This window comes from Ovis canadensis, chromosome 8 (assembly GCF_042477335.2).
Source record: "Ovis canadensis isolate MfBH-ARS-UI-01 breed Bighorn chromosome 8, ARS-UI_OviCan_v2, whole genome shotgun sequence".
NCBI lineage: Eukaryota > Metazoa > Chordata > Mammalia > Artiodactyla > Bovidae > Ovis > Ovis canadensis.
In genome coordinates, this window is record NC_091252.1 from 80,131,397 (window position 1) to 80,157,641 (window position 26,245).

The 26,245-nt window shown below is 37.7% G+C and overlaps 1 protein-coding gene across 13 annotated transcripts in view; it reads left to right on the top strand.

The window, feature by feature from the left end:
- Positions 1–26,245, top strand: part of UTRN (utrophin) — a 555,792-nt gene that overhangs the window by 440,451 nt on the left and 89,096 nt on the right. For all 13 annotated transcript variants that reach the window (XM_069598624.1, XM_069598629.1, XM_069598632.1 and 10 more), the window contains 3 exons: positions 8,074–8,220; positions 11,270–11,348; positions 14,450–14,510. In XM_069598624.1, coding sequence (XP_069454725.1) covers positions 8,074–8,220; positions 11,270–11,348; positions 14,450–14,510 — 287 coding nt within the window. The remainder of the gene's footprint in view (positions 1–8,073; positions 8,221–11,269; positions 11,349–14,449; positions 14,511–26,245) is intronic.

Below are 26,245 nucleotides of genomic sequence, written 5' to 3' on the forward strand. Positions count from 1 at the left end.
CCTACCAAAACAGCAACTAAGGTGACTTTTTCAATACTTTACTTTTATTTTGTGTCATACATTTTCACCCACCTGTGAATCCCTAAACAGTATAGATTTAGTTTTATCTGTTTTTGTAAGAATACTTTGAAGTCCCTTTTAATCTCCTCTATCTTTTCCCCTCTATCTTTTATTTTCCCCTTTATCTTTTATTGTCTCTGCAAGGTATTTGTTGAAGAAACTGAATTGTTTCCTTTATAGTGTTTTTCACAACCTGGCTCTTGCAGAATGGCATCCACATGACGTAGTCTGGCAGGTTGCTTTTTACATGGGTGGTTGGATGTAGAGGTTTAGTCAAAAGTGTACTGTTTTACTGGGCATTTTTACTAATTATATCTTATTGTCTGAGTATATAATGAAGAATTATTTTAGCTATAAATTCTGTTTGTAATATTGCCCAGAGTTAAGGATGTTAGACTTCTGGTCTAGATTCCCTTTGGCTCTTGTATTCTAGAACATATCCAGAAAAGAGATTAGTGGAATTTAGGCAGTAAAAGACACAAATAAACAGATTTAGAATGTTTTGGGATTTGTGAAAAAGTAAAAGTCTTCTTCTCTCAGTCGTGTCTGACTCTTTGTGATCGCATGGACTGTAGTATACCAGGCTCTTCTGTCCATGAAATTCTCCAGGAAAGAATACTGGAGTGAGTTGCCATTCTCTTCTTCAGGGGGTCTTCCCAACCCAGGGATTGAACCCAGGTCTCCTGCATTGCAGGCAGATTCTTTAAATTCTGAGCCACCAGCGAAGCCATTGAGGTTCATAATAGCATAGTAAACTGTATGGGTTTCCCAGGTGAAGCTAGTGGTAAAGAACCCGCCTGTCAACGTAGGAGGCTCAAGGGTTCGATCCCTGGGTCAGGAAGATCCCCTGGAGGAGGAAATGGCAACCCACTCCAGTATTATTGCCTGGAAAATCCAATGGACAGAGGAGCCTGGAGGGCTACAGTCCATAGGGTCCCAAAGAGTCAGACATGACAGAAGCAGCTTAGCATGCAGTAAACCATGTAGTAGGTAAACATGAAACAAAGAAAAAGTGGATGACAAATCAGACTGGCAGTATCAATAGTGGGAATGGGATTTTTATTGCAAAAGATATACATCTTTTGTGCACAGACATTAGATAATAGTTTCCTGTTTGTTTTACATGTGGCTGAATAGGAAATAGAAGAAAGGTCTAGGAAATGTACTGATTCCTACTCAGGCAAATTGTATAAGTAAATATATATTTGTGTATAGACATAGGAATAATAATAGCATTTATTGATGATTATTATATGCCAAGACCTGTTCTTTAGCCAGTTTGTATTGCTGTCCTTTTTAACTCCCACACCAACCCAGCAAGCTAAGTATTATTATTTGTACAAATGATAAAACTATAGATATTGCTTCATGCCCACACAGCTAGTAAATGGTGGAGTTTCATGATTAGTTTCTTGCTCTTCTCTTTCATTGTAGAGACCTCATTGATAATAGTCATTAAGCTCAATTTTGATTGACTATTTGAATTTGAATCTTTAAAGGTTACATATTATATTTTAAACAAAATATTTATTATTAAAAAGTATTGGGGTCTGCCATCTTGCCATCTTTCATGGTAAATATACATGTTTCCAGGGACCATGAATTAAGTAGGCTTCTTCATGTAGCTGTTCAGTTCAGTTCAGTTCAGTTCAGTCTCTCAGTCGTGGCCGACTGTTTGCGACCCCATGAACTGCAGCACACCAGGCCTTCCTGTCCATCACCAAGTCCCAGAGTCCACCCAAACCCATGTCCATTGTGTCGGTGATACCATCCAACCATCTTATTCTCTCCTCCTGCCTTCAATCTTTCCCAGCATCAGGGTCTTTTCCAGTGAGTCAGCTCTTCACATCAGGTGGCCAAAGTACTGGAGTTTCAGCTTCAGCATCAGTCCTTCCAATGAACACCCAGAACTGATCTCCTTTAGGATGGACTGGTTGGATCTCCTTGCAGTCCAAGGGACTCTCAAGAGTCTTCTCCAACACTACAGTTCAAAAGCATCAATTCTTTGGCACTCAGCTTTCTTTATAGTCCCACTCTCACATCCATACATGACCACTGGAAAAACCATAGCCTTGAGTAGATGGACCTTTGTTCACACAGTAATGTGTCTGCTTTTTAACGTGCTGTCTAGGTTGGTCATAACTTTCCTCCCAAGAAGTAATCACCATCCCCAGTGATTTTGGACTTCAGAAAAATAAAGTCAACTGTAGTATCCATAAATCTGAGTTAAGATAGCAAACTGAAAATACAACTTTTTAGGATAGGATAAGTTCTTTGAAAGTTGCACACTTCTTGTGCTTTAAAAGACGATTTTCAAACACTGAAAAATCGTTAAGCCAATAGATTACAGAAACTATGTTCTATTGGTTTGCAAAACTGACTCTTGATTGAGTAAGAATTTACCTATTTGAATTTGAAAGCATCAGTTTTTAATATGGGATGATTAGTGTTGAGGGAAAAATGAAGTTATATCTGGCCTAAAATTTTGGGACTTGTTAATCCCATTTGATGAAGAAATTACCCATCTCTGCATCCAAATCCTTCTGTTTACATTTCTGCTTATGTGGGAAAGCTAGGAAAAATACAGTTAATACTTAAGACCAAGGGTTAAAATATTTTAACATCTTATTAGGGAAAAAAAGAAAAGAAAACCTAGGTCTCTTTAAGCCAAATAAATATATTCAAACTTTGGCAGGTTTCATATGTGCTTAAAGAATACTCCTGAAGTTATAGGCAGGTGAAAATAAGTTCTCTGATTATTGCTAAATATTATTAAATATACCAAAGCAACTGGAAAACAAAATATTTTAGGGTGATTGAATAATTTCAAGTTCCTAAATTATACTTAATCGCTCTTGTCTGTGGGGTATACACCTCTGACAGGAGAAGAGCTGAGATTCCCATCTGCCAATAGGCTGCTGGTCAGCACCTTAATACACGCAGATGTTTCTGTTTTTGTAGCAAAGAAAACCTCATAGATTTTATTCTTCCATGGGAAAATGCAGCCAAATCATGATAAATTTGTTCTTTATATCAGAACACATAGCAGATCTGAAACTGTTTTACAATTTGCTTTATTTCAGAAAGCGCCTTTAGTTTGGGGCTCTTAAAACCCAAAAGATAAACTTTCTTAATGGAAAGATTCCTTGTTACCATAAAATACTGGACCACAAAAACAAAATTAAGCCTAAAATGCATTATTTGTCTAAAGACTTTTATGTTTTTATCTGTGGCTTGTAAGCAAAAAGCATTATTTTTATGTTCAGTTCAGTTGCTCAGTCGTGTCTGACTCTTGCAACCCCATGAACTGCAGCACGCCAGGCCTCCCTGTCCATCACCAACTCCCAGAGTCCATCCAAACCAATGTTCATTGTGTCGGTGATGCCATCCAACCATCTCGTCCTCTGTTATCCCCTTCTCCTCCTGCCCTCAATCCCTCCCAGCATCAGGGTCTTTTCCAATGAGTCAGCTCTTCACAACAAGTGGTCAAAGTATTGGAGTTTCAGCTTCAACATCAGTCCTTCCAATGAACACCCAGGACTGATCTAGGATGGACTGGTGGGATCTCCTTGCAGTCCAGGGGTCTCTCGAAAGTCTTCTCCAACACCACAGTTCAAAAGCATCAATTCTTCGGTGCTCAACTTTTTCACAGTCCAACTCTCACATCCATACATGACCACTGGAAAAATCATAGCCTTGACTAGACGGACCTTTGTTGGCAAAGTAATGTCTCTGCTTTTGAATATGCTATCTAGGTTGGTCACAACTTTCCTTCCAAGGAATAAGCGTCTTTTAATTTCATGGCTGCAATCATCATCTGTAGTGATTTTGGAGCCCTCCCAAATAAAGTCTGACACTGTTTCCACTGTTTCCCCATCTATTTCCCATGAAGTGATGGAACCAGATGCTATCATCTTAGTTTTCTGAATGTTGAGCTTTAAGCCAACTTTTTCACTCTCCTCTTTCACTTTCATCAGGAGGCTCTTTACTTCTTCTTCACTTTCTGCCATAAGGGTGATGTCTTCTGTATATCTGAGGTTGTTGATATTTCTCTCGGCAATCATGATTCCAGCTTGTGCTTCCTCCAGCCCAGCATTTCTCACGATGTACTCTGCATATAAGTTAAATAAGCAGGGTGACAATATACAGCCTTGACATACTCCTTTTCCTATTTGGAACCAGTCTGTTGTTCCATGTCCCATACTAACTTCCTGACCTGCATATAGGTTTCTCAAGAGGCAGGTCAGGTGGTCTGGTATTCCCATCTCTTGAAGAATTTTCCACAGTTAATGTGATCCACACAGTCAAAGGCTTTGGCATAGTCAATAAAGCAGAAATAGATATTTTTCTGGAGCTCTCTTGCTTTTTCGATAATCCAGCGGATGTTGGCAATTTGATCTCTGGTTCCTCTGCCTTTTTTAAAACCAGCTTGAACCTCTGGAAGTTCACGGTTCACGTATTGCTGAAGCCTGGCTTGCAGAATTTTAAGCATCACTTTACTAGCGTGTGAGATGAGTGCAATTGTGCGGTAGTTTGAGCATTCTTTGGCATTGCCTTTCTTTGGGATTAGAATGAAAACTGACCTTTTCCAGCCCTGTGGCTACAGCTGAGTCTTCCAAATTTGCTGGCATATTGAGTGCAGCACTTTGACGGCATCATCTTTCAGGATTTGAAATAGCTCAACTGGAATTCCATCACCCGCACTAGCTTTGTTCGTAGTGATGCTTTCTAAGGCCCACTTGACTTCACATTCCAGGATGTCTGGCTTCAGGTGAGTGATCACACCATTGTGATTATCTTGGTCTTGAAGATCTATTTTGTACAGTCCTTCTGTGTATTCTTGCCACCTCTTCTCAATATCTTCTGCTTCTGTTAGGTCCCTATCATTTCTGTCCTTTATCGAGCCCATCTTTGCATGAAATGTTCCCTTGGTATCTCTCATTTTCTTGAAGAGATCTCTAGTCTTTCCCATTCTATTGTTTTCCTCTGTTTCTTTGTATTGATCACCGAGGAAGGCTTTCTTATCTTTCCTTGATATTGTTTGGAACTCTACATTCAAATGGATATATCTTTCCTTTTCTCCTTTGTTTTTCACTTCCCTTCTTTTCACAGCTATTTGTAAGGCCTCCTCAGACAGCCATTTTGCTTTTTTGCATTTCTTTTTCTTGGGGATGGCCTTGATTCCAAGGAAAAAGCTCTTGTCATCTCTAAAATCTGTCTTAGAGTTATAATTTTTAAAGAACTTTCACCATCATTTGAAGTAAAACTAGTTATTATTTAAAATTATATAAACCTGAGAATATTTTCTAGCATTTTATTGTTCATCTTTAAGGCCTTCAAAATACAAAGATATTGATTTTAAAAGCTGATTATTATACTATGATATAAGATCACCACTGAGGAAAGCTTGAAAGATATGAGTTCTGTATCTCAAACTGAATCTGCGGGAACTCGGGCCTTTTCAAAGTCCAGATTGAAAAATTCTCCTTTCCCACCCCTCTCTATGTCCCATGCTTTTTTATTAAATATGAATTCTTTAAACCTATAATGTCTCTGTTATCGTACCTCTTTTGTCATTGACCTGTATTTGTGAATTTGTTTATTTGTATACATTCTGTCGCTTATGAATGATCAACATCTGCAATCATGGAGAAAAACTATCCCAAACTGAATTCCTTCCACGCAGCAGCAATTTTCACATCTTCATGGGCTTGCTTTCTTCTATCTGATTTTAATTTTTTTTTTTTACTTTATGCTCGATTACAGAGTAATTTATTTAACTCCACCACTTCAATCACTTATTTACAGCTGAAATCAAATGTCCATCCGAGGCCTAAATTTGAAATGCTAGTGTCTTAAAGGTTCTGGTGATATTTCCTCCTGTGTTGCCTTCTATGCTCACTGTTTCAGGTGTCATTTACACAGTTACCTCCAAGGTCTATATCTTTCATTTTTTCTCTGGGCTCCAGATCTGTTCTTCTGACCCTTCAACTTGAGCATCTTCATGTGGTTTTTGGACATGTTCAACAATTTTGAAATAAACGTATTATCTGATTTGTTGAAAATTAATTTTCTTTTTAAAAACAAAATTATGTTAGTAATGTTATTTTGATGTTTACCAACCATAATGATTATTTTTAGCCTTTTCATGTTATAAAAAGAGGATTTGGGAAGTGCCTAAAGGTTTCCTTTTTATAAGTATGAGGAGGAAGTAAAATTAATATTGTAGTGTTTCAATAAAACCTTAAAGCGTTCAAAAGCACTTTGATATCTGTTATTCATTAGCTAAACTTGGAGTGATGAAAGAGGAGAAGAAATGGGACTGAGACACATATGCCTACTCTCTTAAAGGGTGAAGACTGCAGAAAAGATGACACTTGAGAGCTTATTCTAATAGTATGTTCACAACACTTAATGCCTGTATGTTTGGTACACAGTTAATATTTAGCATAACAAAGAATTAAAAATATTCAAGTGTCTTTTAATATCCCACTTCTGTTCCTGGTGCTATACTGGCTTGTGTGTTAGTGTTAGTTGCTCAGTTGTGTCTGACTCTTTGTGACCCCATGGAGTGTAGCCCACTAGACTCCTCTGTCCATGGGATTCTCCAGGCAAGAATACTGGAGTGGGTAGCCATTCCGTTCTCCAGGGGATCTTCCTAATGCAGGGATCATACCCCGGTCTTCAGCATTTCAGGCAGATCCTCTACTGACTTAATCTTGCCTCAAATACCATTTTTGAACCTTGATCATTAGAAAGGAACTCTGCCCCTCTTTTATTACTAACTTTGTACTGAGTACTGGAGAGTGTCTGTTCTCAGGAAGCTTCCATTATATGGAGGGAGATATTAAAATATGAAAGCTCACATCACCAGGAACTAAGAGCTCTAATAAGAAATAGTATATAAAATCTAGAACAAGTGGTTCATATGGCACAAAACAATAAAAAATGCCCCCACTGTAAAACCTGATTTGTGTGTCCAAAGAAGTGTGGCTTGGAAATCCTGGCTGGTTTGGAGATGAGGGATAGAAAGCTGGTAAACACATGGGCAGGGCCTTCAACCAGGACTGGAATAAGAAAGGCCTCTGGGAAGTCTTCCCAATAGGTGGCGCACTCCAGTGAGTCTTTCAAGGGATGGATGGAATCTTAAGCAAAACTTTATGGGAAAAAAATATACATGAACATAGAGGGGGTTGAAATTATGTGGAGAAAGGAGAAAAACTTGGTGTTTTCATTATTATGTTGTTCGTTCTCATAGGACATATCACTGTCACTGAACCCAAATATTTTTTGTTTGTTTTATTTCTCCCTCTTGACATACATCCCTTCAACCTCCACCTGTTCCAGGTCTCTTACTATGCCCCAAACTGTCATTTGTCAATTCTAAGCTTTGTTTACCTCTTTTCTGATAGACCCTGCTCTTCCTTCCCTACCTCTAAGCACAAAGAAAGGTCATAAATGACTTTGAAAGAGAGAAAATTTACATCTTAGGTATATAATAGGCACGGATTTTATGGTGAGGAAAGCTTTTTGTACTGGCCACTTTCTAACTTAATTTTAAATAGAGACATTTCAAATTGAGTTTTTGCATCAAGTGAAAAAATATTAAAGTATCCATATGAAAAGCTGGAAAATATGAAAGAAAATTAAAGATAAAATCCAGTCTAGCAATTAGTGAAATGAATAATAATGTTTCCCAGAATAAACAGTATAAATGGAAAATTTGAAGGAAATACATAATCATTAAATACATAAATCATTTAAATGTGTTTGTGCTATACTTTTTCTCTTCATGCATCTATTTAGAGTCTCTGGTTTATAAAGGGGAACTCTGGCTGGTAGTCCTGTTTCTTTAAGACCTCAGTCAAGTCAGTTGTTGAGTGAGTAGGTATAACAGATGGCTTTTCAGCTGATCTTGGTGTTTTGTTATTTATTTATTTATTTTAGGAAATACAGAATACTAGCTTTTGTTTTATTCTTTTCTAATGGCATTATTTTTATCTTTTCTCCTAGGCATTTAGAGAAGAAATTGCACCAATCAACTTAAAAGTTAAAACAATGAATGATTTATCCAGTCAACTGTCTCCTCTTGACTTGCACCCGTCTCTAAAGATGTCTCGCCAGCTCGATGACCTTAATATGCGATGGAAACTTTTGCAGGTGTCAGCTGATTCCTCTTCATAATGCAGGCTCACACCTTGGTCTTTAAGCCCTACCCCACTGTTCTACCACTTGCCATCCTTTCCTCGGTCTTTATGGGTTGTATTTAATAATGGATTTCTAGCATATGATGACATTAGTTATTTGTCTTTCTGTATCTTGAACCCAAAGGCCTCATTTACTTTTGAATATAGATTTTAATGTAATTTTATAGCATTCTCTTCATAGGATTTTTGTAGAAAATGGCAAAAGGTCAAATAAATCATAGTAATTGAAACCTGTGGTAGGTCACAGAAACATTCTTTCCATAATGGCTCATAAAGGAGTCATTTTTCTTACTTGAATCGTGGTTTGTTTTTTTTTTTCTTTTGAAAAGTTAAGAAAGTATCCATCCTTCTTCCATTGCTTGCTTTTTATGTATCTTGCTCATTTTTTCCAGCTAGCACACTTTAGTACAATGGTATTTTACCTTAGGTTCTTATATCTTAGTTGCTCTAATGTAGTTGTTTTAATATAGCTGAGCATTTCAGTTTTAAGAGTCAAACCAGGAAGAATCTTGTTGAGTGTTACTAAGTATCTGCAAGTCACCACATGTTCCAGTCAGTAATATTTGGCTCAGTCTTTGTAGAGCTTTGTCACACTGAGTGTCCAGTTTCTAGGAGTCATAATAATAATTTATTCCCTTGAAAAGTAGTGGGATACTTTAAGTAAAAAGTGAAAGTGAAGTCACTCAGTCATGTCCATCTCTTTGCAACCTCATGGACTGTAGCCTACCAGGCTTCTCTGTCCATTGGATTTTCCAGGCAAGAGTACTGGAGTGGGTTGCCATTCCCTTCTCCAGGGGATCTTCCCAACCCAGGGATCAAACCTGGGTCTCCTGCATTGCAGGCAGATGCTTTACCCTCTGAGCCACCAGGGAAGCCCCAGTTAAAGTGGAAGATTGAAAAAAATAATGCTTACTAGTCTCTCTATATGTTTTGGACCTAAATTGAAGTGACCTAATTTGACAAGATAAACATGCAATTTTGAGGTAGCACATAAAACCATTTTATTTTAGAGGTATAATATTTTATAGCATGGTAGGTCCTGAATAAGTCCTGTGGCCTGCCAAGTATTTTTAACTGCTCAGTCGTGTCCGTCTCTTTGTGACGCCATAGACTGTAACCCACCAGGCTCCTCTGTCCACAGAATTCTCCAGGCAAGACTACTGGAGTGGGTAGCCATTCCCTTCTCCAGGAAATCTTCCCAACCCAGGAATTGGACTCAGGTCTCCTGCATTTCAGGCAGATTCTTTGTTGTCTGAGCCACCAGGAAAGCCCCATGATAGGTCCTGAATTAATTCAACTGTTGAAACACCTAGTGGTTTATATTTTCTTCATGAAATTGAAGAGGTTATGAATGAGTATGTAGTATTAAACAGTCTTTTCTGTCTTTGAAAAGAATATTAATCTGGGATTAGTAAAGCAGAATCTGTTAAACTCATGCATGCTTTTCTACTGAGTAGAACAGAGTAGCATTTGAATTTTATTCTATTTCAATTGACTCTGCTCCATTTCTCTAATTCGTTATCTTCATACTGGTATTGCTGTGGTCCATCTTGATTCCCTTGCCACTCTGCTTCTGTTGTTACCATCTGCAAAGATTAGAAGTCAAGGAATACATTATGCATGAAAAAGTTATTCTTTCATGCTGATCTCTAAGCTTGGTAACCATTAGAGCTCAGATGTTGCTGCTGCTGCTGCTAAGTCGCTTCAGTCATGTCCGACTCTGTGTGACCCCATAGACAGCAGCCCACAGGCAAGAATACTGGAGGGGGTTGTCATTTCCTTCTCCAATGCATGCATGCATGCTAAGTCGCTTCAGTCATGTCCAACTCTGTGCAATCCCATGGACAGCAGCCCACCAGGCTTTTCTGTCCACGGGATTCTCTAGGCAAGAATACTGGAGTGGATTGCTCAGATGTTAGTTGCTGATTAAATATGAGGAGCTCAATTTATGCTGGCTGACAGTGATGTTAAATTTCAAGAGTAGCGTCTTGTGTTCTCTGGAATGTAAAAGTGTGGCATTTGAATGTTTTTGGTCACAACAAACCAAGTACCTGCTAATGTAATTTTGATAGCTAACCAGGAAGAAAAGGAGGTACCCAGTGAGCCAGAGACACACGTTCCATTTAAAGGCAGCTGAAAATAAGATTGGCAATCTAAGTGGAACACCTGACTAGCACTACTAGACAAAGACCAGGAAGAGAAATGGAAATGACAGTAGGCTGTGTGCAATTGTTATTGATTTGCAGTTAATTTCTCAGGGTACCAAATCCGCATTTTCAAAATGTAGAGAGCTAAGACTGTGTGTAAACAGATATATAGAGTGTATAATTCACCTGGTATCTACTTGAATACTCCCAAGTCAAGATGATAGACATGAACTTGGAGGAATATAAGTCATCCATATTTATATGTCCTTTCACTCTCCATCTATATCTGTCATCTGTGTCATCATCATTATCATCTATTTTTTTTCCCTTGGAATATTTTAGACTTCTTTTTACAGCCCTTTTTACCACCTTCCTTACAAAAGAGAGATGAGTAGCACTGACCCCATGGCCATATCTTTATTTTGGATGCTTTAGAGTGTTACTGCTTTTGACTAAAGTGTTGAATAATGTCAAGACATAGCTTCTGACATCTGATGGATTGGGTGTGGATACTAACATTGCCACATAATAATAACTTTATTTCCTTGAACACCTCTTTAGGTCTCCATATCTTTATTTGTAAAACAATGATTGTAATGAGTAATACTTATTCAATGTGAGTTTTGTGAGAGTTAAAAGAATTCACATAAAATACTTAGAAGAGTACCTGGCACTATTTACTGTTACTTGATGTCGAGTTTATTTTCATACCCATACTTTGATCCCAAATTTAGACGAGTCTGTACCAGCAGTCATATCTTGGGCTACAGTACCATTTATTATAGTAGTTAAATCAAGGCTATTATTAAGGTCATTGTTTTGAAATCAAATTATTTCTTGTATGTATATGTGCAGGTTTCTGTAGATGATCGCCTTAAACAGCTTCAGGAAGCCCACAGAGATTTTGGACCATCCTCTCAGCATTTTCTCTCTAGTAAGTACCAATGTGACTTCCAGTTAATTCATTAATTGAATGAATCAGCATATTATTTCACTTTCACTCAAGAAACTATATCCTTTGCTATAAATAGATATGCTTTATTAGATGAATATAAAAAAAGATCTCAACATCAGTGACCAATCAATACCCAGTGCTTATTGGTTACTGTTTCTATCATCTGGTCATGGTAAGTCTTTGAAGTGAAGCAAAAATTAATTCATCTTTAGCTAGGGTTTTTCACTGAACCATCTGTTGTAATAACTAATATAGTATCCTATTGCTGTGCCATATGCAAAGATTTTGAACTTTTTCACAGTAAAGAAATCATTTTTATATATAAAATTTTTAAATTAATTTTCCTACTAAGAAATGCATATTTATTTTCAATGCACCTGGAGACTTAAAAAGCAAAAAGAAAAAAATTCCCCATAAATCTTTGAGAAGATTCTGGTTTATTAGGCTCATTGCAATCATACTTAGCTTTTCTTCTAATTAAATATTGCAGATTTAGCCAAAGCACACATGTAGAGTTTTATGTAATAGTCTTCAACTGAAATTTTTCATTTTGTGAACTGACTGTTCATGAGATCTTTAATAAGTAATTTGAGCTCTTTATCACTCACTGCTAAGGAAATTAAAGAATATCAGATTCAGAGTCACCCAGATTGAGATTAAAATATTAATTTTCCCTTTTACCGGGACTGTGAAGTCCTGAAAGTTCATTTTTTTAATCTTAAAATTACTAAAATAATACGTATTTCCTCTGATTGCCTTGAGATTTAAATAAGAAAACATACCAAGTTACACAAAACACCTAGCACAGTTCTTAGCACCAGTGCTTTCTCTAAATGTTATTCCTTTCCTTTCCTTTTCTCTGGAAAACATATGTAAGCAAGCACTTAGTTTAATTTAAGTGAAGGTTGAAACTTAATGCAAAGCTTATTTTTCCAATTATGGTGCCTTTGTATCTACAGCCATAGAGAAAACTGAAATAATAATGATATGTCTTCCAACTAAATTTATTACATTTATATTTTCTCTTAATATTCATCATGCTTGATGATTTGCTTTACCTCACTTCAAGGTCAGGCTTTTCTTACTCTTACAATTTCAAGAATCCTAATCAGTCATTCCTGATTTTCCTGTCCTGCGCCTCTCTAGTGCCCAAGCCAGCTCTCTCTAATGTGTTTCTGTCTCTCTGTTTCAATTCTCCCTGTCTCTCCCCGGTCCTCTCTCACCCCATCACTCCCACACCTGTTTCACACACCTGAGCTCTTAGGTAGCCTGTCTTTGAAATGTTGAGTCCTTCCTGGAATATGCTGTCTACCTGGATGCAATAGTGCATGTCCAAAGTTTGGATACTCTCCATGTTCATGAAGTAAATAGGTTTGCTTCATTATTCATTAGCTGTGAGTTACCCCAGATTGCTTGCACTTTATTTTATGGAACATAAAGCTATATGCTGAGACCAAAGTAAAGAGAAATTTAACAAACCATTAAGACTCTATAGTTCTAGAGTGTATATATTTATTAGTATTGATGAAACTGAACACTTTCACCTAGTAACCATTCTTTCATAATAAAAATCAAACTCTTGCTCTTTAGCAAGTGAAACATTGTAAAAATTGTGAAACTCCAGCACATTGCCCTTCATTGTCTGGCATGAACAGTCCAGGAGGTCGAGGTTATTCAGATCAAAACAGTCATTAAAATGAATGGAGAATTGTACCAAAAAATCCCAATTAATAAATTTAGTAATTGTTATCCACTGCTGCTTGAAATCTTTGGCTTTGTTAAATTTCTTGAACTTTAGCCATGGTTATGAAAGGAGCCTGTTTAGTTAGGCACAAAATAAAGACTGACCTATTAGCTTGGTGCCAGTACTGCAAAGAGGTTGGCTCTAACGAGAAATTTAATATACCTAGTTCCACATTGTCATCCCCTTTTTATTCTTTCATGGACATAGTTCAAGAAGAGAATGCTCACACTTTAGAAAGAGAGGAAAGGTTGTCGAACAGAAATACTGCTGACTGGTGGTCCGAAATCCTGAAATCATGTTTGGGCTCGGCCATTTATTTTTGAGCAAGTTATTTCACATATAATATTTAGTTCCTCATTGTTCGCTTCCTTATTAACAGACATATTGAAAATGCTTTGTAAAGTTCAAAATGCTAAATATTAGTGAGTAGGATTATGACACCTTATTCAGGAGAAAAAAAAAATAGTAGCAACAACTGGTTATATGAGAACCTAGTGATATTTGCAACACTTTAGATGGATTTGCTTGTTTTTTTAGTATATTTACCAAAATTCCTTAAACGTTCTAGATGCACAGGTACAACTCTACTTGAATAAGTCTTAATTAATGTAGAAAAAAATTTTATAAATAGTAAATGGAATTATAAGAAATTTGTACCTCAGTAAAACAAAATATAAAATCTCAATCATAGTGCTGTCTAGTGTATAAAAGTAAGGAACTGTATTTCCTGTGCATTTCAGATGAAAATAAGTATTTGGAATTCTTCTATCTAGATAATTGCCTTGGTTCTTTAAAACCTTTGGGCTATGTTTAATTTTCTCCTTTCAAAATCCATATAATTGAGTTTGTTTAAATGACATCTGTACTAGTTATTCTGTGCCCATGAAGCAAAGTAAAGAGTATTATTAGTGACCTGGAAAATTCAATCTTAAGAAATCTAGTTTACAATATCGGTATATGTAGATTGTAGATTATACCTAGATTTTGCCTAGGTAAAATTAACTTTGGTTTTAGCTTATACAAAATTTATACAGCATATGTATTTTCAAATAAGTTTTAAATGTTGATTGTTAGAAACAATAAAATGTGATTTTTAAAAATATTTATATCAACAGGTTTAATCAGAGTTGGCATTAGAAATTGAGACTGTATTGTTTCTTTCCATGCTTTAAATGAATCTTTAAAGCCACTCTTTGTTAGGCCTAGCATATTTCATAATTATAGGAATCCAGCATTTCTCATTGAATTTGCTATAAAACATGTTCAGTTGTTTTGCATTAAGGCGTAGGACATAAGAGTTAGAAGTGTTTCCAATAACCTCCATTTGTTTCTTCAGCTTCAGTCCAGCTGCCATGGCAAAGATCCATTTCACATAATAAAGTGCCCTATTACATCAAGTAAGTTGATTTTAATTCTCCTTTATGATACCAAGACAATAAAATTGTGTTAATAACTTAAGAGGCTTTTCCCATGTAACTTTAAAAACTGGATTTCAAACTTATTATAGGAAGGAATTTATATGTTTATATGGATATAAAGAATATATATTTAATATTTGAAAAAATTAGTTTAAAAATCAGGCTGATATTTGTAATTCATTATATTAGGCTATAGGTAATATAGCTGATATTTTTATAAAGCAGATATTAAAATATTTGGGAAGAAATTTTTAAATATTTCTAAATATTCTTGACATAATGAATACAGTTTCTCCAACTGTATTGCTTCTAAGCCATTTTTGTCTCCCAGAAAATTCATCTAAAAAGTACTTGTACCCTTCTCATTTTAGTCCACCAAAAAGAAACAGGATTTTATCATTAAAAAGTTTTCAAGTTTTTTTTTATCAAGTAAATATTTTCAAGTTTTTTCTCAACTTGTGGAAATTATATGCAAATAGTTTAGGCTTAATAGCCTGCACTTTTGTTGTCAACTTGACAATTTCTCCTCTTTTACATAGTAAGTTTTCCCATATCATGTAACATTTTATAAATTTTGTGTAATTTACACAAGGTCTGCATAGGATTTGATCCTTGCCTTAGTTTGTGTGTTGTCATTGGGCACAATGGTAAAATATATCTTACACATCCCTTGAAGTGTGAGTTATTGATTTACAGTGTGATAAAAGTGATGAGAGTTGTAGTTGAATCTATTTTATATATAAAGTGATGGTAGCTTCATTTTGAGAGAAAAAGTTCACTGTTATCTGGAGTTAACTATGTCTCAGATTAGTCCTATGACCATAGGCAAGTCAGGTAAAGATCTCTCGGCCGTTTCCTTTATATCTTTCCTAAAGTGGCATGTGGTATCTCCAAAATTTGTGCCAAGATTAATAGTCTATTTTTCCAGTATCCCTCTTCCTAAAAACTTTGTGTGGGAAATCAAAATGCTTACGAAATACCATTTTCCTGTGAAGGTTTTATTGTGGTCTGAAATATATCCTCATATGTAAAAAAAAAACAAGTAATTTTGCCATAGTCATAGCAAATATAATAAGCAATATATATTACATTGTCTTAATACAACTTAATATTTTATGAGTCTGAGTGAACTCCGGGAGATGGTGATGGACAGGGAGGCCTGGTGTGCTGCGATTCACGGGGTCGCAAAGAGTTGGACACGACTGAGCGACTGAACTGAACTGAACTGAACTGAATCTACCATGTGCTGAGTTGTAATAAATTTAGAATAAGGTAGCAAGCGGTAGATTGGTATCAAATGTATGCAGGTATGACGGGAAAGAAGTCAGAGGCTCAACAAACTGACATTTTTATTAAGAGAAGATGCTCTGGAAATAAGTTTATCTGTACCATTTTTCTAGAGTCCATATATATGCGGTAATATGCAGTGTCTGTTTTTCTCCTTTTGACTTACATCATTCTGTGTGACAGACTCTAGGTGTATCCATGTCTCTACAAATGACCCAGTTTTGTTCCTTTTATGGCTGAGTAATATTCCACTGTATATATGTACCATATTTTCTTTTTTAAAAAATTTATTTATTTTAATTGGAGGCTAATTACTTTACAATATTATAGTGGTTTTTGCCATACATTCACATGAATCAGCCATGGGTGTACATTTGTTCCCCATCCTGAACCTCCCTCCCACCTCCTTCCTCATCCCATCCCTCAGGGTCATGCCAGTCCACCAGCCCTGAGCACCCTGTCTCATGCATCGAACCTGTACTGGAGATCTGTTTCACATATGATAATATACATGTTTCAATGCTATTCTCTCAAATCATCCCACCCTCGCCTTTTCCCACAGAGTCCGAAAGTCTGTTCTTTACATCTGTGTTTCTTTTGCTGCCTCGCATATAGGATCATCACCATCTTTCTAAATTCCATATATATGCGTTAATGTATTGTATTGGTGTTTTTCTTTCTGACTTAGTTTGCTCTGTATAATAGGCTCCAGTTTCATCCACCTCATTAGAATTGATTCAAATGTGTCTTTTTAATGGCTCAGAAATATTCCATTGTGTATATGTACCGCAGCTTTCTTATCCATTCATTTGGCGATGGACATCTAGGTTGCTTCCATGTCCGGGCTATTGTAAACAGTGCTGTGATGAACATTGGGGTACATGTGTCTGTTTCAATTCTGGTTTCCTCGGTGTGTATGCCCAGCAGTGGGACTGCTGGGTCGTATGGCAGTTCTATTTCCAGTTTTTTAAGGAATCTCCACACTGTTCTCCATAGTGACTGTACTAGTTTGCATTCCTACCAACAGTATGAGAGGGTTCCTTTTTCTCCGCACCCTCTCCAGCATTTATTGTTTGTAGACTTTTTGATAGCAGCCATTCTGACCAGCGTTACATGGTACCTCATTGTGGTTTTGATGTGCATTTCTCTGATAATGAGTGATGTTGAGCATCTTTTCACGTGTTTGTTAGTCATCTGTATGTCTTCTTTGGAGAAATGTCTGTTTAGTTCTTTGGCCCATCTTTTGATTGGGCCATTTATTTTTCTGGCATTGAGCTGCATGAGCTGCTGGTATATTTTTGAGATTAATTCTCTGTTAGTTGCTTCATTTGCTATTATTTTCTCCCATTCTGAAGTCTGTCTTTTCACCTTGCTTATAGTTTCCTTCATTGTGCAAAAGCTTTTAAGTTTAATTAGGTCCCATATGGTTGTTTTTGCTTTTATTTCTGTTACGCTGGGAGGTGAGTCATAGAGGATCCTGCTATGATTTACATCAGAGAGTGTTTTGCCTGGGTTTTCCTCTAGGAGTTTTATAGTTTCTGATCTTCCATTTAGATCTTTAATCCACTTTGAGTCTATTTTTGTGTATGGTGTTAGAAAGTGTTCTATTTTAATTCTTTTGCAAATGGTTGACTAGTTTTCCTAGCACCACTTGTTAAAGAGATTATCTTTTCTCCATTGTATATTCTTGCCTTCTTTGTCAAAGATAAGGTATCCATATGTGCATGGATTTATTTATCTCTGGGCTTTCTATTTTGTTCCATTGATCTATGTTTCTGTCTTTGTGCTAGCACCATATTGTCTTGATGACTGTAGCTTTGTAGTATAGCCCGAAGTCAGGCAGGTTGATTCCTCCAGTTCCATTCTTCTTTCTCATGATTGCTTTGGCTATTTGAAGTTTTTTGTATTTCCATACAAATTGAGAAATTATTTGTTCTAGCTCTGTGAAAAATACCATTGGTAGCTTGATAGGGATTGCATTGAATCTATAGACTGCTTTGGGTAGCATACTCATTTTCACTATATTGATTCTTCTGATCCATGAATATGGTATATTTCTCCATCTATTAGTGTCCTCTTTGATTTCTTTCATCAGTGTTTTATAGTTTTCTATATACAGGTCTTTTATTTCTTTAGGTAGATTTATTCCTAAGTATTTTATTCTTTTTGTTGCAGTGGTGAATGGAATTGTTTCCTTAATTTCTCCTTCTGTTTTCTCATTGTTAGTGTATAGGAATGCAAGGGATTTCTGTGTGGTAATTTTGTATCCTGCAACTTTACTATATTCATTGATTAGCTCTAGTAATTTTCTGGTGGAGTCTTTAGGGTTTTCTATGTAAAGCATCATGTCATATGCAAACAATGAGAGTTTTACTTCTTTTCAATCTGGATTCCTTTTATTTCTTTTTCTTTTCTGATTGCTGTGTCTAAAACTTCCAAAACTATGTTGAATGGTAGTGGTGAGAGTGGGCATCCTTGTCTTGTTCCTGACTTTAGGGGAAATGCTTTCAATTTTTCACCATGGAGGATAATGTTTGCTGTGGGTTTATCATATATGGCTTTTATTATGTTGATGTATGTTCCTTCTATGCCTGCTTTCTGGAGGGTTTTTATCATAAATGGATGTTGAATTTTGTCAAAGGCTTTCTCTGCATCTATTGAGATAATCATATGGTTTTTATCTTTCAGTTTGTTAATGTGGTGTATCACAATGATTGATTTGCAAATATTGAAGAATCCTTGCATCCCTGGGATAAACCCTACTTGGTCATGATGTATGATCTTTTTAATACATTGTTGGATTCTGTTTGCTAGAATTTTGTTAAGGATTTTTGCATCTATGTTTATCAATGATATTGGCCTATAGTTTTCTTTTTTTTTTTTGTGGTATCTTTGTCTGATTTTGTATTAGGGTGATGGTGGCCTCATAGAATGAGTTTGGAAGTTTATCCTCCTCTGCAGTTTTCTGGAAGAGTTTGAGTAGGATATATGTTAGCTCATCTCTAAATTTTTGGTAGAATTTTGGCTGTGAAGCCATCTGGTCCTGGGCTTTTGTTTGTTGGAAGATTTCTGGTTACGGTTTCGATTTCTATGCTTGTAATGGGTCTGTTAAGATTTTCTGTTTCTTCCTGGTTCAGTTTTGAAAAGTTATACTTTTCTAAGAATTTGTCCATGTCTTCCTAGTTGTCCATTTTATTGGCATATAGTCTCTGATAGTAGTCTCTTATGATCTTGTATTTCTGTGATGTCTGTTGTCATTTTTCCATTTTCATTTCTAATTTTGTTGATTTGCTTCTTCCTTTTTTCTTGATGAGCCTGGTGAATGGTTTATCTATTTTATTTGTTTCTCCAAGAACCAGCTTTTAGCTTTGTTGATTTTGACTATGGTCTCCTTTGTTTCTTTTTCATTTATTTCTGCCCTCATTTTTATGATTTCTTTCCTTTTACTAACCCTGGGATGCTTCATTTCTTCTTTTTCTAGTTGCTTTAGGTGTAGAGTTAGGTTATTTATTTGATTTTTCTCCTATTTCTTGAGGTAGGCTTGTATTGCTATGAACCTTCCCCTTAGCACTGCTTTTACTATATCCCATAGGTTTTGGGTTGTTGTGTTTTCATTTTCATCCATTTCTATGCATATTTTGATTTCTTTTTTGATTTCTTCTGTGATTTGTTTGTTATTCAGAAGTATGCTGTTTAGCCTCCATACATTTATATTTTTAATAGTTTTTTTTCCCTGTTCAGTTCAGTCAGTTCAGTCACTCAGTCGTGTCTGTGACCCCGTGAACCACAGCATGCCTGGCCTCCTTGTCCATCACCAACTCCGGGAGTTTACCCAAACTCAGGTCCACTGAGTGGGTGATGCCATCCGATCATCTCATCCTCTGTCATCCCCTTCTCCTCCTGCCCTCAATCTAGGCTCACAGAGTTACATGGAGAGAAGAAGAGGGAGGAGGGAGATAGAGGTGACCAGGAGGAGAAGAGGGGGAATCAAAAGGGGAGAGAGCAGTCTAGCCAGTAATCAATTCCCTGTTTGCTCTCCACAGTTTGGAACACTCAGAGAGGTTCATGGTGTTCCATAGAGAAGAGAAGAGGGAGGAAGGAGATAGAGGTGACCAGGAGGATAGGAGGGGGAGTCAAAAGGAGAGAAACCAATCTAGACAGTGACCAGTTCCCTAAGTGTTCTCCACAGCCTGGAACACCCAAAGGGATTCACAGAGTTAAGTAGAGAAGAGAAGGGGGAGGGAGGAGATAGAGGTGACCTGGGGGAGAAAAAGGAGAGTCAAAAGGGGAGAGAGCAATCAAGCCAGTAATCACACTCCTAAGTAAAAATGGGTACTGAAGATTGGATTCTTAAAGGGACAAAATTGATAACAAATACCCAAAAGCCAAGATTAAAAATCTAGAGTTTAGACTCTCAAAAATACAATATTAAAAAAAATAAAAACAAAACAAAATCACAAAAGTGATAAAAAACATGAAATTTGCTTTAAAAAAATTTTTTTTTTTTTGCAAGGTAATAGTAGGTTCGGAGAAGGCGATGGCACCCCACTCCAGTACTCTTGCCTGGAAAACCCCATGGATGGAGGAGCCTGGTGGGCTGCAGTCCATGGGGTTGCGAAGAGTCAGACATGACTGAGCAACTTCACTTTCACTTTTCACTTTCATGCATTGGAGAAGGAAATGGCAACCCACTCCAGTGTTCTTGCCTGGAGAATCCCAGGGACGGGGGAGCCTGGTGGGCTGCCGTCTATGGGGTCACACAGAGTCGGACACAACTGAAGTGACTTAGCAACTTAGCAGCATAGTAGGTTAAAAATGAAAATTAAAGGAGTAATAAAGAACTTTAAAAATTTTTTTAAATTAAAAAATTATAATAGTAAAATATATCTAGGAGTTTCTCTGGAGCTGTTGAGGGCAGTGTGGGGTATGTTCAGTTTCAGATAGTTCCTTGTTCCAGCTTATACTTCTTCTCAAGGTCTATAGGTCCCTTCCAATGTAGTCAATGCTAACTACAGGGGTTTTAATCTGTTGCACCTGTCACTTACAAAGTGGTTCTCTCTTGTTTATTTTGGCTTCCTCTGTTTGCAAGTCTCTTCAGTATCTAACTTCCACCCTGACACAAGGGGGTGAAGGTGGACATTTATTTAGGCTCACTTGTTCAATTGTGCTTTGGGATAGAGGAGCACTGCAAACAAATATCACTGGCGTGTGTGGGGAGTGCTCACAGTGTCTGGGCCACGCTGGGTTTGCCCCTGCTCACGGTGTGTGTGTTTTCCCAGTCTACACTACTCAGGCTCCACGTTGCTCTGCAGGAACTGTCTAAAGCAGGCCCTGCATTACGTGCACTTCCCAAATCTAAGCCACTCAGTTTCAGGTTCTTGGGTACTCCACAAAGGCACAGACTCTGTTGGGCCTGCGTTTTGTGTCCTTCCCACCTCTGAGCAACTCAGGCGACCAGGTGCTTGGAGAGTGCACTCTCCCCAGGTGGATCGGTGCATCTTATCACCTCCCCTGTCCCTGCCGCTGGGTTTCCCAGGTGCGCAGTGTGCCTGCCGTCTCAGGTGTGCCCTGTGTCTCCTCTGGGGAGCTGATCTCTGGTTGCGATCCTCCTGGCAGATGTCAACCATCCAGGATCCCAGGAAGACTTAGCAACTGGGAGCCTGCTCGCAGTTTGGTAGAGGATGCTGTCTCTGAGGCCGAATTTGCCCCTCACCTTCTGGCTCTGGCTGTAGCCTCCCACCTGCCTCCAGTGGGGGATGGGCCGGTCTGCTGCTGGCTAGCTCTCCTCTGGTATTTTCTCAGTCCTTTGTTCTGTGAGCAGGCCGGCAGTGCCTTAGATTAGAGCTTTTCTTGGGAAAGTTCTCTCTCTCTCTCTCTCTCTCTCTCTTTCCTCTTTTTCTTTTTTTCGCTCTCTCTCTGGCTATCCCACAGCTTGGGTTGCTATCTCACATTGGCTCCCTCAGATTGTCCTCAGGGCGTTCAGGAACTGTCCTTACCCTAAGCAATGAAGCCCGCACCTCCCTATTCAGCAATCCCCCTTACTGGTGGCAGATGTGAGCGTCTGGGCTGCTTTTCCTCTGGGAGTTGCAGTTAGGCACATAATCTGTGAGTTTTATATATTTATTTTTTTCCTCTCAGTTATGTTGCCCTCTGTGATTCCAAAACTTCCCACAGACCCACCAGTGAAAGGGTTTCCTGGTGTTTGGCAACTTCCCCTCTTTTACGACTCCCTCCCTGGGACAGTCTCCATCCCTAACCCTTTTGTCTCTCTTTTTATCTTTTATATTTTGTCCTACCTCCTTTCAAAGACAATGGGGTGCCTTTCTGGGTGCTTGGTGTCCTCCGCCAGGGTTCAGAAGTTGTTTTGTGGTATTTGCTCAGCGTTCAAGTGATCTTCCGATGAATATGTTGGAGAGAAAGTGGTCTCCCCATCCTATTCCTCTGCCATCTTAGAACCGCCCCTCTGTACCATATTTTCTTTATTCATTTTTCTGTCTGGATGTTTAAGTTGGGAGCCTCAGATGTATGCTCTGTGATGACCTAGATGGATGGGGTGGTGAGGTGGTAGGAGAGAGGTCCAAGAGGGAGAGGACATATGTGTATATATATAGCTGATTCACTTCATTGTACAACAGATACTAACACAACTTTGTCAAACAATTTTACTCCAATTAAAAACAGAGAAGATGCCATCATCTAATTAAATGTGACATTTTAATTTTTATTCTGCATAATAATAATAATTATAGTATTAGAGAATTTTAATTTGCTTGGTGAATATTGACTTGAAAATTACAGGTTTTGATATAAACCTGACATACTGCAGTAGGCAGAATCTGGCCTTATAAAGATGCCCACTTCCTGACCCCTGGAAGAGAATAGGTTAAGTTATATGAGGATGTAGAAGTGGGCATGATCCAGGGATGCAGGCAGCTTCTAGAAGCTGTGAAAGGCAATATGCTCTCAGAACCTTCAGAGAGGAACACAGCCCTGCAAACCTTGATCCCAGCTCAGGGAGATATGGATAATAATTTATTACAGCACAGACTGTATGGACTATATTTATATGGACTTATAGATTTTGTATGGTACATGTATTAGTTTTCTATTGCTACTGTAACAAATTATCATCCATGTCTCCCTGAGCTGGAATCAAGGTTTGCAGGGCTGTGTTCCTCTCTGAAGGTTCTGCGAGCACATCCCCTTTCTTTGACTTTTGCAGCAAGTAAAAATAAAAATGTTTTAAATTAAAAGGAATTTTTGTATGTTCAAGTCGATTAAATATGACTGAGCATTACATTGTCTAAGTCAGAATTTTACTAGATCAATATTTTTATAATTTGGGGAGGACCTAGCTGAATTGTTTCCTTTCCCAGTCTACAAGTTCTTATGGGGCAGGCAGGTAAAGTGAAGGCTGGTTTCTCTGGCATTGTATTGGCTAGAGTGCATAACTAGCATTTCAAAATAAGTATAACACGTTGATGGCCAATATTTTTAATGTTGCCTGTAGGATTGTAGCATCCTGAAATATTTTGAATGCCGTTAGTGAAAGATTGAATTTTCTTAAGTATTTTAAATTTTTAGTGTTAAATGTCTTAGGATTTTCAAATATTTAAAAATCTGCCTGTGTATATAGAATGAATTTTCTTATATTTAGAAAACTTGTTTAACCAGATTGTTCCATTACTTGCTCTGTTGTGAAAGCTAACAGTTTATTTAGACCTCATAAAGAAGGCACATCAATCACTAGAGATAAGGTTATGTAGGCCAGTGTCTCCAGATAAAAAATTATTATGAAAACAAAATTTATTTCCCATATAAATTAATAAGTAAGTAAATGATGAATGAAAAGGATTTTAATATATACTTCCCTTTGCATGGTTGCACAAGTAAGTAGAAGAAAAATGTTAGAAACACGTTTTACATGATTGTCATGCAACTAGAATTTCCTAGAACATATTAAGATATATTAATTTGACCAACAAGAAAGTAATATCCCAGTAGAAATATTAGATATTTTCAGTATTTAAGTATACAGTTTTATGTACTGTAATGCTAGAGTATAGTAAGAAAGGTGGCAGAGAATATGAAGGACAAATTATTTTTATTTTGTATTTTAATTTTATAGGTCAGTTAAAACATACTTGGATGGTTCCTCAATGCATTTCTTTCTCTCTATTAATATTTTGAGGTGAACTGCCGTGGTTCCATGACTTATTTGTTTCTAGAAAAAGATAGGATATAGATCTGAACTGTAAGAATCTGTATAGTGTAAGTCTCTCTGTTAATATCTTAAGTTAAAACTCATATCTTTAAATGATACTTGCTGCTTATAAGATAGACTTTCCAGAGCTGATCTAATTATTTTTCTTTTCTACTGTAGTCCAAAGCCAACTCATTGCTCCATCAATTTAAGAAAATTTGAAATGACTCTTGCTGCCTTCACAGTGTACAATAATACTGTAAAATCAAGATCTCTTTCTTTGTGAATTTTTGGCCCTGCATTGTGCTTTGTACAAGTTGTTCATTTCCTCAACTAAAAGTTAACATCCACAGAGTTTCAGGTATAAAGGGAATGAAGAATAAACGCCTTGAGTTGAATTTTCTTAATATGTCATAATTATCATGTAAAACTCATTGCTTCTCTTTTTGATGCAGAAATAATAATAATAATTCATAGTCATAAAGGGTGATAATAATGATCATTGTAATAAGTGATATGTTTTCAATATTCACTTGCTAGCCACTGTGCTAATCCTATGCCTGGGTTATCTCTTTTAATTCTCACAGTAGCCCAGTGAAGTATAGGTACTATGGTGGTTGTTTAGTTGCTAAGTCGTATCTGACTCTTGCTATCCCATGGACTGTAGCCCGCCAGGCTCCTCTGTCTGTGGGGCTTTCCAGGCAAGAAAACTGGAGTGGATTGCCATTTCCTTCTCCAGGGGATCTTCCCGACCCAGGAATCGACCCCAGGTCTCTCACATTGTAGGCAGATTCTTTACCGACTGAGCTATGGGGAGCCCATAGGTACTATCATTACCCCCATTTATAGACAAGGCTGAGAAGCCTGGTAGGCTACAGTCCATGGGGTTGCAAAGAGTTGGACACAACTGAGCGACTTCACTTTCACTTTTCACTTTCTAAGTCATAAGTACACGTATAACTTGCTTGAGATCACATAACTGGTACATGTCAGAGCTGGCATTCAAACTCCAGTGCCTGAACCCTTGACAGGTATGCATTTACTGCCTCTTATTCTCTGTATTAGAAACAGTAGAGAACAGAAACGTTTAGTCCATGGAAAATTGGGGTGGGATGAAAGATTATATTTAGAGAATTCAGTCAAGTGGAGAAATTAGGAGCAAACATCCTTTCTTTCATACTGTAGACTGGTTATCATCTATTGTGCCCCTGCTATGTGTCAGCAGTGAAATTCAGGGCTGTCTTAGCGCAAGGCCTTGCTTTCTTCCAACCTGCACTTTGCCTTTTCCATAGGATTCTCCATAAGCTATTTTCTGTAGGCCTGATGTATGATTAGGGCTTCCCTAGGGGCTCAGTGGTAAGGAATCCACCTGTCGATTGAGCTGGCATCACCTAAACTCAATCCCTGGGACATGAAGATCTCTTGGAGAAGGAAATGGCAACCGACTCCAGTATTCTTGCCTGGGAAATCCCACAGACAGAGGAGCTTGGAGGGCTACAGTCCTTGGGGTCGCAAAAGTGTTGAACAGACTCAGCAACAATACATGATTAAGGAAAGTTCATGCTGTCTTCTGACAATGGACTAAGGTGCTCTTCTGTAGATAGTGAATGTCGTTTGCCACAGTCCCGCCAGTGGGATGGGGACAGTTTGGAGGTGGTGGGGAGAAGGCTGTCTGGCCCTCCTCTACTTTTTCTCATGCACAGAGTCTGGAGGTTTCTGACACTGGGGAGATTTCCATCTGTGAGGAGGAGCTTGGCCAACAAAGCTGGCTTATAGGTCTCCTGGGGCTTTTAGCATAGCTGCTGCTCTACCTTATTCAGCTTGTTAAATAAGCCATCCTGGTTTGTAGAATTTCACGAGGGGTAGTTAGGAAATAGAGCTTTCCTCTCTTTCTCCGCAGTGGCTTCTTTAAACCCCACGTGTGTGACTTTTCAGTAAGCCTTAGTGTTAGTAAAGATGATGATTCTGCTCTATATGACAGCATCAAGCTCACAGCTCAGTTCTATAGCTTTATTTTCCCCATTAGAATCTGAAGTACAAAGTTTGCTGCTACTGCTAAGTCGCTTCAGTCGTGTCCGACTCTGTGTGACTCCATAGACGGCAGCCCACCAGGCTCCCCCATCCCTGGGATTCTCCAGGCAAGAACACTGGAGTGGGTTGCCATTTCCTTCTCCAATGCATGAAAGTGAAAAGTGAAAGTGAAGTTGCTCAGTCGTGTCCGACT